This window comes from Pundamilia nyererei, unplaced genomic scaffold (assembly GCF_000239375.1).
Source record: "Pundamilia nyererei isolate P.nyererei 1_Seehausen unplaced genomic scaffold, PunNye1.0 scaffold00121, whole genome shotgun sequence".
NCBI classification, from domain to species: Eukaryota; Metazoa; Chordata; class Actinopteri; order Cichliformes; family Cichlidae; genus Pundamilia; species Pundamilia nyererei.
Genome location: NW_005187522.1, coordinates 1,607,214 through 1,621,345, shown reverse-complemented (window position 1 = coordinate 1,621,345; position 14,132 = coordinate 1,607,214). Strand labels below are relative to the sequence as shown.

Sequence of the window (14,132 nt, the reverse complement as noted above, 5' to 3'; positions counted from 1 at the left end):
ATTTCAGTGAACCTCTTCTTATTGTTTGAAATATTGTCAGAAATCCCAGTTACGGTGACAGATCACTTCAAATCTCCTGATTATTTGCAGGCAGAGACTCCAAATCTGAGGCAGAGCCACTCATTAGTGAACTCAATAAAGCCTGGAGCTTTGGTAAGTCCACTTCCTATCCAGATAGGAGACAAAAAGGTAAGACAGACAGTTACCGAACTCATTTACACATCATAGGTTTGGATTCTAACTGGATTTTCTTTGTGTGGAAGGTTTTCTTTGCGTATAAGAAACATTAGAGCTTAATATTAGCGTAAGAATGAATCCAGTCAGAGTGTGTGAAAACGTGCCTTGTATTACATTGTGCAGATTGCAGTAATTAGTGCCATTGTCAAACAAGCTGTACCAAAATGCAGACACAGATGAACCCTGATCAGTAATCAAAACAAGCATGTTTAGCACATTTTGCACCAGAGTTAAGTCAGAGATCATCTTGTGTTGATCAGGTGTTGATCAGGTGGAGGAAAACATCTTTTACCTCCACATGGCAGCCCAGGCTCATAGATGTGAAGATCATGGTGAAGTTAACGCTCTCGACCTGACCGAGTGCAGAAGTGTGGCCTGGATTAGGAATGGAGTCACAGGGCCCAGCTGGAATGGAAATTCAGTCAAATGTTTTTTTATTTATAAATATTTATTTCACCCTACAAAAAGAACACAATACTTTAGCAGTCTTCTGACCTTGTATGAACCCATGGCTTTAATCTGTGTCACAATGGTGAGGCTAACTTTATCACACAGGACTCCAAATAACCTGGGCACAGAATAAAAAAAAGAAAAAGTCTATCATGTAATCTATCTATCAATCACTGTTGGCTAAAAGAAGGAAATCTGAAGTCTGTCCAGTCATAGATAAATTAACTCTTAGATAATCTTGCAGAAGGCGTGTGCTGCAACTGCAGGTCTTCCTGTTGTGATGATGCACATTCCCATAAACAGAGCACAAACCACAACCAAAGCTTTCGGAGCCACGATGAAGTTTTTTTTTTGCTCCAGAAGCTGAACTGGAAGGATGTTTACCCAGTTGGTTTTTATATTGGAGATCACATGATAAGAAGCAACTTGAAGACCATCAACTTGTCATGTGGACCTGTGATGAAAGGATTAGCATGATGCTTTATGCAAAATTCATGGCCTCTTTCATAGAAATCGATTGGGATTTATAGTAAGAAAGTACATTTTCATGGAGTTTAGAAACCTCTAATCAGCGTCCCATCGCACAGTGCAAGAAGAAACAGTCGGTGCATCATGATGATTTAAAATGATTGCTTGTATTAATATTTTACACAATATTGTGTTTCAAGTTTAAATCTCTTTATCCCTAAAAGAAAACAAAACCCCTAAAATCAGTAAAAGCAGCATTATGTTGAATCTCCAGTCTGGACTCATATTTAATTGGATTCCAACAGAAACTTTTTTGAAACATGGACTCTCTCTGACCGTCTGTGTGGGCACACAGCCGTTGTTTTTTTTTTTGTTTTTTTTTAAACAGTCTGTCGTGTTTATCAGATTCAGGAAATTTAACATAACTCGGTACTATATTTCACTTCAGTTATCTCTGTTTTTCTTTTTTTGGGCCCTCTGGCTGAAAAAGATCTCAAACTGAGCTTTAACATCTCCTGTTTCAAGTGTTCCTGCACACAAAAGCGGTTCGTTTCAAAAAAAAAGAGTTGACTTTCTTTGGCAAACAAAGAACCAAGAGCATGCACACAACCCTGAGGCATGCACATCTACCACAATACACTTAAATATAAAGTACACTGCGAGCCATGCTTTAACAAGCTAACATCAGACTGAGCTCACTGATGCGTCTGATGATGTAATGGATAAAAAGCCCTGCAGCTAGAGATCAAGATCTTGTGGAAAGCCTTCACAAATGAGTGGTGACTGTTACAGTGACTTATTAATGCGTAAGCTGTAGCTGATACTCAACTGATATCCAGTGTTTCAGATGCTGTATGGTGAATCTTTATAGATGTACTTTCTCTTCTACTTTAGTTGGATTTATGTATTTCCTGCCATTAAATCAAAGCAGGCATGAAGAAAGGCATAATGATGATGTGTCTTTTAAATGATATAACAATCTTAATGAATAAAACCTGAATGGAAGGTCAGTGTTCAGTCACATTTTCTTGTCTGTGGACCATCAAGAAATCTCTGCCTCTGCCTGAATTTTGTAGCTACTTGAGGGTGAGTTTTGCGGTACATCACAGTTCATTGTCCTCATAATGCATTGTCTCACTTTTATTTCTTGACACTAATTTATTGATTCACAGAGCCTGAAGCACTGGTCAGCCTAACCAGCCTGAAAATGTGACACAGACCAGAAACAACAATCAGGCGGCCACAGCTTTTATTGTCATTCACATCAGAGTTATTGACTGAAAGAACCACAGTCCCCCCCTCAGGCAAGAGTACAGCTATGTGTATATTCACTTACATCAGTGGACAAAAGCGGGTATTTAAAACGATTAAAGCATTTTATCTTTTGCCTTTCACATAAAACTACAATTGATGTTTGCTTAATTTGCCTCCAGAGGGCGCCAGAGCACAACGTTTGCTCTATTTTCTGCTCGACGTGCTGCCTGAAGTCCAGTCTCAGAGGGTTTTTAGCAGTCACAGTAATGATTTTAGGTTATGCGCAATCATATCTTGAATTTATATCTAAATTACAGTGAAAAAAGGAGAAATGAAAATAAGATAAGGAATACATTTCCATACACTATTCATTGGCGCGCAGTGGTAAGTTTGGGCTTTCAGTGATTTTTTTAAAAAAAAACCTTTTCCAGGATGGAAATATTATACAGCATGCATCTTTAATGACTTAAAAACAAAAACAAAGAAGAACTGGGGGCACAAATTTGAATTTATTTTGGATTTTCTTTTATCCACACCGGGTAAAAATCACATTAATATTTTAATATGTGATGTTGACAGCACTCACTGGATTGACCAATTACCCATAACAATTGGAAAGTCCAAGGAACTTGGTGAAAGCGTCAGAAGGATAACTGTAGATTTAAAGTTAGGAAGGTCTCTTTGAGCATTTTCTAAACAACTGCAGATTCCAGGATCATTTTTTCAAACTGTTTTACATAAGTAGAAGTGATTTGGATCTGTCATCACTTTGCCATGGTCTGGAAGAAGATCCAAACTGTCACCCTCAGATGAGCGGAAATTTGTTAGGATGTTCAGGAATAACCAAAGAGCCACCAAGACCACCAAGCCTGCAATGAACTGGAAATTGCTGGAACACCATTGTCACTGTCCACAGTGAGGAGAGTTTTCACCATGGACTGAGGGGATGCTGACCAAAAAAAATAAAGCACTGCATGAAAATGCATCAAAACTGGTTTTGTAATGGATAAAGCAGCCAAACATTAAGCTGATGGAATTGCTTTTCCAAAACCCAGAGTGCAATCCTATTGAAAATGTGTAGGTTATCCTTAAAATCTGCCTCAAACTGATTTAAACTCTACCAATTCTGCCAAGAAGAGTTGTCAAATATCGAGCCACAGTTATGCCTGAAGCGTCTTTTCAAGTTGTAACTTGCTAAGGGACATTTGACCAAATATTAGTGGAGGTGTATGGTCTGGACCCTGTGTGGATTAGAGAAAATCCAAAACAAATTCAAACCAATTCATGTGATTAAAGATGTATGCTGTACAATCATTCCAAACTGGAAAAAGAACAGTCTGCACTCTACTTTTCAAATCTGATGGTTCTGATCAGGACTGAACAACTGCCCAAGACGAACATTATCTCCATAAAATCAAACTATATATCTATTTTAAATGCTTGTTAAAGGCTGAGCTGGGCCTCGGGAAGTATAAGTCCACATGAGAGATGGTTTTACTCATGCCAGAGAATCTCCCTCTGGTTATGACCCTCAGAAATATGTCATCCATGCAGATGAACGGGAGGTGACATCTTCTCTTGTAATGAGGAACCCTGCAGTGGTATGGTATGGGCTCATGAGTAACAGCACTGGAAAAATCCTTATATTTTGACTCACTACCTTTATTCTGTATTCCTGCTAGTTTGCCTGATTATTTTATGTGCTTATGTAGTTGCTGTCGTGGTGGCTGGCAGCATTGATTTTGTTTCTCAGCTTACTGTAAGTAATATTGGTTGATTTTCTTTAAATATATATATAAGTGCTTTTTTGTGTAAGGTTCATTTTTGTATATTTCTGCGATTTGTCGTGTATTTTGGTCTCATTTTGAGTGCCTGTTTTGGGGAGTAAAACTGAGTCAAAATGTTTCTCCTTTATTTATTGTTAAGAGTTTTTATTTCATTAAATGCTAATGAATAGACAACAGAGTAAACTAAGGAAGATAGAGAAATAAAACGTGATAGAAATAGATAAAAATAAGTGGGGTTTCCACAATTTTTAGTCCAAAGGACACAACTTCAACTTCAAGTGGAACAAGGATCTAGAGGTGATGAAATAAAACCTAAACAATCCTGTTTGAACCACAGTTGGGAACAGTTGGGTTAGAGCAAGACAAAAAAATAAACATCCATCCATCCTTTTCCGCTTATCCTTGTCAGGGTCGCGGCAGAGAGCCTATCCCAGCTGTCTTAGGGCGAGAGGCAGGATACACCCTGGACAGGTTGCCAGTCTGCTGTGGGGCTTAAAAAATAAATAAATGAAAAAATAAACACAAAAAACCCACCACAGCCATATGGCCATTTATTCACTCTGAACATGAAAACTGAACCCAGTCCCATATGTTATCATTCTGATCTATGGAGTCATCTTGTTGACAAATGGATGCCACGGGCCCCTGCATCATGTGATTTAGCCAAACCATTTGCAGGGACGGCCAGAGCTATGGTGAGTGCTCACAGGGCAGTTCCCTGCACCAGCAGACCAAATGCTGCTGTGGAGACCATCTGCTGAGTGAAGAGCAAACAGAAAGAGTCACAGTCTGTCTGCCGAAGCCTGCATCATCTTCATATGTCCTCCCATTTGATGTGGTTACGTGAATAAATCTGTTAAATTGCTCATGCTTTCAAAATAAACTGGTGTTAACATTTCATTAATCACCATCTATAAGAGGTTTATAAAGTGTTTTAATAACACTTTTGATTAGTCTTTTTAAGGTCCAGCTCACAATCAGCTGGGATGAGCTTTAGTTACCCCAGTGGTTCCCAAACTTTTTTTTGCTGGGCCCCCCTTTGTTTTACAAGAAAAATGTTGTAACTCCCCCCCCCCAAAAGAAAACACACCCTCCAACCACACACACACCCATATTTTGTTTTCAAATTCCATTGAAATTGGTAACATGTTGCCACGTTATTGTTTACATGAGATGAATTGCAGAATGGCAGATAGAGACAAAATACTGTTAATCTGACTATCTGCAGTTTTTACATGCTTACATATACACACGCAGTTACTGTCCCTCCATTTAGAAAGGCAGAGGCGTCACGGTGTAATTATTTTACGTGTAGTTGTTTTTTCCCTGTGTAATAATATTCAACATTGCTATCAATACATTTTTTTTAAATGCCTCTCTGTCCAAAATGGGTTTAAAAACATGAACAACTGTGGGATGGGATGCTGTTTGTCTGTGATTTGAACCGGGGGAACAAATTACTGCAGGATCAGTCGTCTGATATTATTTGTATCCCACTGTAACTTTATTATATAAAGAGCTAACATCTCCAAAATGTCAGGAGTAGTTAGTCGTTACAACAAGTGTTTGTGAACTAAAAATCAAGAATGTGGGATACTGTTTGTCCGTGATTTGGAGAACCCAGTGCGTGCTCCCGACAGAGAAAACTAATTCTGCAGGGGAGACCTACCTCGGCACTTCTGCAGGTGAAGCCAAAGGGAAGATATGCTTCACCATATTTTCTAGTCTTTGGCTTAGAAGGAAGTTTGTTTGAAAACATATTTGGCTATGCTTCATCTCCTGCTTTGCGTTTGTGTGGGAGCCCCGTCAAAAGACCTGTCCATTATGCTAACAGTGTCCAAGTGTTTTTTTTTTCCTATACTGCGCCCCCTAGGGGGCGGGCCCCACACTTTGGGAACCTCTGAGTTAACCTTACCTGATCAGATAAAAGTTGGATGGATGTAAAAAATAAAATAAAATAAAAATAGAAGATAGCTGCTTCAATACAAAAAATTACAATAAATTAATTGCTCCAGGATGTTGCTTGATTGTTGGGGGTGTTCTCTGTATTATTGAAGGATCTACCTTACAAAATAAAGCGCACCGAGGTTACCGCTGTTGAGATTTGGCGCTATATTTCAACAAACTTTGTTGCTCTCCCTGTTATATGTTACAAGAAGCGTATTCTCGCGATGTCTCGCGATGATCACCGAAGGCGTTCAGCTAACCTGTCAAAGCAGCTATCCGTACTCGGCTGGAGGAGGAGGTGGGCTGAAGTGAGCAGAAACAAGGTCTAGCAGACTGTTTGTCTTACAGTTTATTCTAAAGCTCGGTGAAAGTTTAAATCCCCTAAATATACTGCTGCAGGTCTGACTCTGCTGCACATTATTTAAAGAGAAGCAGTTTTACTTTGTTCCAGTAGAGCAACAACTTAACGCGTACAGTGCTGGTCTGAAGGGTTTTTTTCATCGAGCATACAGCAAAGATTTGAGTAAGTAAATGCAACTTTTCAAAGTGTGGCTCGGGGCTTGTACTTGGCAGTCCAAAGGTCCCGCTCTGGTATGCACTGTAAAGTCAGCAGAGTGAGCGAATGCGTTGTCTTTTTGCCAACACACACGCACTCACACATGTGTCTGATGTGTAACAGTGCTGCACGGCACGGCCGAAACTTTACACGGGAACTATAAAACAAAGGATGGATGTTGTTATTTGGCTTCACTGATCGGTAACCAGGCTCAGCGGTCACGTGACGGCGACTGTCAAGCCTACAACAGCTCTCAGGGTCAGCTCAGGTCTTCCGCGCGTGCACATTCAGAGGGTGGAGTTGCTAACAGATGACAGTGGCAAACATTGACAGGTCTACAGGGGCCCATTTGTTACTCAGTGCTGGTTATGTGAAGGGTCGTGGGTAATCCTTTTATATACAGTCTATGAGAAATCCTAAATAAATATGAGGAATTGAGTCGATAACAGAAGCTGAAAGAAGCAGACCTGCTGCAGCCAAAGGCGGGAATGAAAGATGCCTGCTGTTTGTGTTCACAAGCTGAGCAACGTCAGTGACCCTCAGAAATTTATAAGTTTGTTTACTTACACAGAATTGAACAGTCTCTAATTTTAATGGAAGCTTCATTTTAATAGAGCGAGACAGAATGTCAACCAAAGATCTAGAAAAAGATCACATTGCATTATAAATTATAAATTAATTTGGACGTCAGTGGACGGGGCCATGCACCGTAATATCTTGGACTAAAACCTCCTTTTCCCAGCAAGAACACTGAAGATGGGTCGTCCAGCATAAAAATGACCCAAAACATACCACCAAGCACATTGAGGTCATTGAGGGGAAACTCCCATTTCTTTGGAAGTGAGCAAACTTTCAAATTCAGCTGGGGATCAGATAATTGTTTCCCCCTGTGTAAATCATGGCTACATCTGCAAGGCATGTACAGCGTCGTCATATCGAGGTAAAAACTAGTTTGAGATTCTTTTAAATGAGTTGCTATTTTATGTTGAAAATAAGCCTCGTGGGTGCAGACATGAAACTGTAGGTAATGTCATTTTTAAGAAGGAGCAGCTCTGCTTTACAGTCATGGGATGACCAAATTCCTCAATTATCTCAATGATCTTTCTATAAAAACTGAAATATTTGTCTGAGAGATGTAAAAAAATAGATGTAAAAAATAAATAAAAAATGATACTGTATGTCTTTTCAGGTTGTGGGAAATCTTGAACACTCCTCATAGCATCATGTCTGAGTTGAGCGGGAGGGTCCAGACCGTGCTGGGTTTAGTAGATCCAGACCAGCTTGGCCGTACTATGACCCACGAGCACCTGACCATGAGCTTCGAGTGCTGCTTCTCGCCCCCTCCCCCAGGAGACGAGGCAGTGGCAGAGAACCCGTTTCAGATGCAGCACATGTTCTGGCTCAGGCAAAACCCGTACAGCTCCCCCGAGAACCTGCTCCTGAAGCAGGAGACCGCCGCTGTGCGGGACGAGCTGCTGGCCTACAGGAGAGCCGGCGGGGGAACGATAGTGGAGAACACCACCACTGGAATCGAACGGGACCTTCCCACCCTCCGACAGCTGGCCAAGGACACCGGGGTCCACATCATTGCAGGTGCAGGGTACTACGTGGACTGCACCCACTCTGAGGCCACCAAAGGAATGAGTGTGGAGAAGGTGCGTCCCAGTTTGTGGTGGGGTTTGGAGCTCACACACCTTTGTTAGAAAGTTTTAAGCATGCTTGTTTCAGTATGTGAGGATTTTTTTTTCATGCCTTTTGATTGATTTGAATGGATTTCTGACAACGTTGTCTAGTCTTTTGGTAGCTACACCTGAGAATGACCCTGAGAATACCGTACTCAGCGATATTTAGACACACTATAACTATGCTTTCATCATCTCCTTCAATCCTTAGTAAAGGGAAAGAGGGAAATTAGAAAACGTATTCTCAATAAATGAACACACGCCAGCTCCTCATTTCTTGACCTTCAGCTTACAGACATCATCATCAGTGAGGTCCTTCACGGCGCTGACGGCACAGACATCCGTTGCGGTGTGATCGGTGAGATCGGCACCAGCTGGCCCATCACGGAGAGCGAGACTAAGGTGCTGCGAGCCTCGGCGCACGCTCAGGCTCAGCTGGGCTGTCCTGTTATCATCCATCCTGGCAGGGATCACGCCGCTCCAGCTGAGATCGTTCGGATACTCCAGGAGGCCGGGGGTGACATCAGCAAAACTGTTATGTCTCACCTAGACAGGTGAGATGTCACTAAAATAAAGTCATTAAGATACAGCGAAAATTAGGGCGCCCTTTTCCTGTCTAACACACAATTTCCTGTGACACGTGCCCTCTCTGACATTTAATTTGAAACATTTTTTATTTGAGTATCTTAATACATTTTAGTGATTTAGCAGATGGAAGGGGGAAAAAGCCTGGACCTTGGTGTCCTTGGTCAGGCTCGTGAGACTGTGTTGCCAGTGACTGCTTGAAATGATGCTGTTTGCTCCATATTTCCTCATTTTTAGCTGCTGAAGGCTTTCTGGTTCTCAGACTTGAGTTACAGCTGGCCAAAAAGTCCTGAGACACCCCTCATTTCTTTTTCTTTGGCTGCTATTTCAGTAATTTTATACCTTTTATATGTATACCTGACCATATTTAGAGGAATGCTTTTTTAACTACTTAACACGGGCCCATCTAAATTAAGGGATGAATCAGTGTTGTATGTGTATAACATGCAACTTAGCAAAGATCCAGTTTTAAATTGTATCTTTAGGATTTGTTGCGAGCCGCCAAAAACACATAATTTGTTCCAACTTTTTTAGTTGAACCTATGAAAATGTCAAAGATAAAACAGTTTGATAGGCACAATGTATTATTTTTACACAAACAAGGTTGCTCTTAGCCTAAAACTGATAGCTTTTTGAAGATCTCAGCATGATGTGCAGTGAATCTTAAAAAATCTTGAGGAAACTGAAGAAGTGCTATGTACAGCAGATGAACAATATGTGAAAGTCATGAACTTAAGACATAAGAAAAAAATCGAACAAAAGTCTGACACAGGACCTCAGAGATGCATCTGAGGCCTCATCAGAAATGGTTTCAGTGGAGGGGAGCATGTCAAGAAGCCTTTTCATTAGGGAAGGGAAATGAGGAGAAAGTGATTGAGGTGTGCCAAATTACAGAAGAATAGGAATGAATATCAGTGGTAACAGGTTTCATGGGTTGATAATTCAAATTTCAAAAAGTGCCATCTTTTTTCTGATCCGCCATGCATCATTATCTGGAAAGCAACTTTACAACAGCTTCGTTTTTCCAAACAAAGCATCATAACTATCAGCTTTATTTTGGCCTTTTTAAAAGGACGATATTGGATGAAGGTGAGCTGCTGGAGTTTGCTAAGTTGGGGAGTTACCTGGAGTATGATCTGTTTGGAACTGAGATGCTGAACTATCCGTACAACCTGGACGTGGACATGCCCAGCGACAGCCAGAGAGTGAAAGCGTGAGTAAGGATTTCTTCTGTGTGTACGTGTTGTTCACTATTTTGAAACCTCCAGGAATCCGTGTCCAGTCCAGTAATAGAAATCCTTGTGTTTGGAGCTTAACTCCACCTTAAATCTTTTACTTTCACTATAAAGAAGAGCTCATCGTGTAGTTGTTTTTTAAAGTAACACAAATTTCCCATAACGTTAAGAGAGCTGAATAAGTTATGCTCATGTTGTTCCTATATATGAATGAAGGCTAAAAGACCGAGGCCCCTCATTTTTCACCCCACTGTTTTCTCGTGTTCAGCCTGGCGTTTCTGGTGAAGGAGGGCTATGAGGACAAGATCGTGATCGCTCATGACATCCACACCAAGAACCGCCTGACCAAGTACGGCGGCCACGGCTACTCTCACATCCTGAAGAACATCGTGCCAAAGATGCTGACGAGGGGCATATCGCAGCACCAGGTGGACAAGATCCTTATCGACAATCCTAAATGCTGGTTGACCTTCAAATAATTAAAAAAATAGAGGCGCGAGGAGGGCGAATTCACCCGGCTATTATTCGTCTTCTGATGACGACTCGTAATGAATACTGATCACGATCCGGAGTCATGCATTAATGTGTTCTTGGGCTCATATAGCAACGGGCTTGCCACCGTTGTATGTCAATTTTTCTTTAATTTCACCATTTTCAGCAAAACAAAACGTCCATTATATTTCAAAGGAAAATAATTACAGGCTTTTGGATTTTTGTAGAGGCTCTTTTAGTGCAAAACATGTTCTCTTTGTTTAAATATTTGTGATTATACATGATTCACTTTGTAAGCAAATTAATAAAGGAGGCCTTGCAGGGTCACGGTGCCTGTTATGGCACGAGAAAATCTTTTGCTCGTCAGTAGAAGTGTGATTGCAATCCAAGATAAATATTTCCAGGTGCTCACAAACACGGTGCTAATTGATTTTTTTCAATTTTTTTTATTGTTATTTGTAATTTCAATGTCATAGCTGCTCTCTTTGTATTCGTAGGCGACACTTATGCAAACACGTTATATGGAAGGGAAATAATGAGCGCATTACTAATCAGTATGCTGCTCTGCTCTTGACACAATGTGGCTGTGTTAGATGAGTTGTCCTGTTGCCCCTCGGTGGGTGTCTGCGTGTCTATGGGAGGCTGACTGGCTGGCAGGCCCGGATGAAGGACATGTTCTCCTCTCATCTGGGAACAGGTGGCCTCGCAGGGTGACTTCGCCACATGATCAATGGCGCGATCGCCACAGCTGACTGTGCGGCGTGAACAACCATCTAACTTTGATTAATCTTCTGAGGAGGATTACAAAGTGAGCGTGAGGATTTAATACCGCACTACATTTTACATCTGAATTGACAGTGGACTCTGGAGGAGTTTAATAATCAGCAAGCAGATTGATGAGCGTTATATAACATTTCTGTCAGCGGTGGCTGTCCAGTTTTGTGACTAACCACCAGACCACCATGTTGTCTCAACCAGATGCCATGTTGACACACGCAAGAAAAACGAGTTACACTGATGAATTCGTGCATCAGTACGAATGGCCCTTTACAGTTTTTTCTTGTCAAGTCTCTTAATGTTGCACAGTGTTAAAACGTCATTTTGATTAAACATGCATAACTACAGCTTTTCAACATTTTCATCCAAATTTCACCCACTGTGACTCTTTTTTTGCCTTTAAATAAAGCACACAAATGGTTTAACAGCACTGTAAGCGGTCATGTGACTATATATATATATATATATAATATCATATTTGCACCTATAGGTGAGTCATCACATTATAAACTTTCCATCTACAGGGACATGTGTAACCACACGAGCTACCGTCTGCAAACTTAATTCATAAAGCACGACATTTCATTCAGGGAGCACGAGCAACACTAATCAATGTGACAAGGGTACAAGTGGGTGCTGTACAAATTAAAACTGTTATTTTGGTTTTGTAATTACACTGTCAGCTCGTCGCTATTGCCCAGCACAGTTTTCTGTTTTTTTGCATGACCTCCTCCACATCACTGCTGATTCTGTTCGAGTTATAGAAACGGTGAGCTCTGCCTCTAATAATCCAGCTGACATTGAACTGAGCACGAGCGGTGAAGCAAGCTATATGCAGAGAAGCTCTTTTATCCTCCCAGTCTCTCTCTCTCTTTCTCGTCTCTTCAGCAGATCTGTCCGTGTTTCAATCAGCGTACAACATGAAGCCGGAGAAGGTGCTGTACTTGTTATTGTTGCCCCCGTGCGCCTTTCCGCCGTCCAGCTTAATATAAATCTCGTCCCCGGGCTCCAGGTGAAGAACCACACTGTTGCTGGCGTAGTCGTAGTTCTGGTCGGCGTCTTGGGCGATGGCGCTGGCTCTCACCTGAAAGGCAAATGTGACAGTTTGTGAAACGGCTTCGTTTCGAAATCAGAACCGCGGACAGCTCCACGTCTTATCTTGATTTGAAGCTTTAAAAATCCCCCACGTAACTTTGTTTGTTTCACAATACCCAGGAAGTGTCGCTCTATGGGCGACTTGTGCGTAAAAATCTCAAAAAGTCTACATTTTTTGCAAGAAAACTAATGTCAAAATAATCAAGCTTTTTTTTTTTTTTTTTTTTTTTTTTTAAAGCAATCGTGAGTTGTCCTACCTGGTTGTTTTTACAGAGGTCAGCCCACATGCTTGTTCCATCCCCGCCTCTCATCAGCACATGGTAAACAAAGAAGTAAATCCCCGGTATCGAACAGGTGAATTTCCCGCTAGAGGGATCATAGTGGTTTCCAAGGTTTGTAACAACATCGTCAAATTTCAGTATTTCATATCCCTCGTGCTGCTTCTTCAGTCCTGCGTAAAAGGCTATCTTGGGGACGGTGTTGTAAGTGGCTGCACTGATGGCACCGTTTGGCCCGTTCGCTCCCGGTGCCCCCGGTAGACCCGGAGGGCCAGGTGGCCCCCTCTCCCCGGGCGGACCGGCAGGTCCAGGTGGCCCGGGTTCGCCCATCGGACCCCTGGGACCCATCCTCCCGACGCGTCCCGGCTCTCCTTGAGGACCCTGAATGAACGTGGGAAGGGACTGAACCAGGCGGTTGTCTTTGATCGGGTTGGTTGCCTTGGCTGTAGCCGTAGCTGCGGTCCCGTGGGAGTCGCACACCATTTGACAGGATCCGAGCATCTCATAGCGGGCAGGAGTTCCGGCGGAGTTCACCACTACCGGAATCAGAACCACCAACCCCAGCACCAGCGCGACGCCACAAACACCAGATGCGATCATCTGCGCTCTTCGGATTCGCTGTGATCTCCCGGGTGGATGGTCTTCCAGCCTGCCTGCGGAGGATAGGTTTGCTGAGGGAAGAATTTGACCTGCTCCTGCACAGCCCTGCAACTTATGGAGACAAAATAGTCCTTTAAATATTTGTGCGCGAAAGTAACCATCCACAACTTTTTTTAATGCCTCTCTTTAAGCGTCGAACTGGTTCATCTCCACTTTCTCAACGCGTGAAAGAGCATCAGTCGTTTGGAATCGCTTGGAGGAAGATGCCAGTCTGCGTTATGCGGTGCAAAGTTTCTGCCTTCCACGGTGCCAAAGGAGAGAGTGGATAAGAAATTAACCGTTACTCGATTCTGGGTTTGAAGAGTGGGAGGAGGGATGGATGGAAGTGATGGATGGGATACAATCGGTGCGTTTCTTCAGTCAAAAGAGAGAAGGTGAACGACAGACAAACACTGATGCAACTCTGAAGCACTGAAACGTGACTATTTTATTTTATGCAGTGGATTTTGAAATAAGGGAGCAACTTTACTTTAAAAAATACAAACATTTAATGCAGAGGGCTTTGCATTACTTTCATTGATTATTGTAGCGTTACATCCCACAACATTTTATCAGCGCCTATTGGAACAGCTCTAAAGGTCCTCAGCATAATTAGGACCATTTAAGACAAAAAAGCTATACCCCTTTGA

General features: G+C 42.0%; 2 protein-coding genes across 4 annotated transcripts; one reads left to right on the top strand and one right to left on the bottom strand.

Annotated features, from left to right (window-relative positions):
• The first annotated feature begins 6,377 nt into the window (after nucleotides 1-6,377).
• Nucleotides 6,378-11,897, top strand: pter (phosphotriesterase related). 3 transcript variants are annotated; one of them, XM_005742564.2, is made up of 5 exons: nucleotides 6,378-6,466; nucleotides 7,889-8,354; nucleotides 8,670-8,935; nucleotides 10,039-10,179; nucleotides 10,470-11,897. In XM_005742564.2, exons 2-5 carry the CDS (start codon nucleotides 7,923-7,925, stop codon nucleotides 10,678-10,680), a joined length of 1,050 nt encoding a protein of 349 aa, XP_005742621.1. In that variant the 5' UTR covers nucleotides 6,378-6,466; nucleotides 7,889-7,922; the 3' UTR covers nucleotides 10,681-11,897. The 3 variants fall into 3 exon arrangements, with proteins under 3 accessions (XP_005742621.1, XP_005742619.1, XP_005742620.1); XM_005742562.2 differs by having other exon boundaries at nucleotides 6,378-6,666; XM_005742563.2 differs by having other exon boundaries at nucleotides 6,385-6,441.
• A 73-nt stretch (nucleotides 11,898-11,970) lies between these two features.
• Nucleotides 11,971-13,867, bottom strand: c1ql3b (complement component 1, q subcomponent-like 3b). Its single transcript, XM_005742565.1, has 2 exons — nucleotides 12,823-13,867; nucleotides 11,971-12,554 (listed from the first exon to the last, which is right to left on the bottom strand). The coding sequence occupies exons 1-2, from the start codon at nucleotides 13,441-13,443 to the stop codon at nucleotides 12,375-12,377; spliced, it is 801 nt and encodes a 266-aa protein (XP_005742622.1). The 5' UTR covers nucleotides 13,444-13,867; the 3' UTR covers nucleotides 11,971-12,374.
• Between the last annotated feature and the right edge of the window lie 265 nt (nucleotides 13,868-14,132).